Raw genomic sequence first — 393 nt, 5'->3', positions numbered from 1 at the left:
AGTGACACCACACCGAGGCCAAGGGAGCCGCTGGCATTGCCCCGGACAGGAATCCCCGCCTCGGCGAGGGCAGCAGCACCCTCCCGCAGCGCTCCCTGGGGGCGAGGACACCTCAGCCTCTGACTCCAGCTGCAGGGAGCCGTTTGAGGAGCCCGGGAGTCTCCTCCCGAGCACTCACCTGTTCCGCCGGCAGAGGCTGGTCCAGCATCTCAACATCTGGATGTTGGGGGAGGTTGTAGAGTTTGCACAGGTCAGAGATAATTCGCTTCAGGTGCTGCAAAAGCTGCCCAGAGACCAGATGAGTGTCAGAGAAGCAGAGACCCACAGCCAAGCCTCGGCTGTCCTCAGCACCGAGACACCTTCCCTCGCAAACAAGCGACGGACACGGGGGGA

At 63.1% G+C, this 393-nt stretch overlaps 1 protein-coding gene across 1 annotated transcript in view; it reads right to left on the bottom strand.

Annotated features, from left to right (window-relative positions):
- Positions 1 to 393, bottom strand: part of LOC104501411 (ubiquitin-conjugating enzyme E2 Q1-like) — a gene marked incomplete at both ends in the record, with an annotated part of 1246 nt that overhangs the window by 365 nt on the left and 488 nt on the right. Inside the window, one exon of the mRNA XM_010145215.1 lies at positions 179 to 283. Within this exon, the coding sequence (XP_010143517.1) occupies positions 179 to 283 (105 nt within the window). The remainder of the gene's footprint in view (positions 1 to 178; positions 284 to 393) is intronic.

This window comes from Buceros rhinoceros, unplaced genomic scaffold (genome assembly GCF_000710305.1).
Source record: "Buceros rhinoceros silvestris isolate BGI_N320 unplaced genomic scaffold, ASM71030v1 scaffold43381, whole genome shotgun sequence".
Classification (NCBI taxonomy): Eukaryota; Metazoa; Chordata; class Aves; order Bucerotiformes; family Bucerotidae; genus Buceros; species Buceros rhinoceros.
This window is presented reverse-complemented; position numbering and strand designations above follow the sequence as displayed.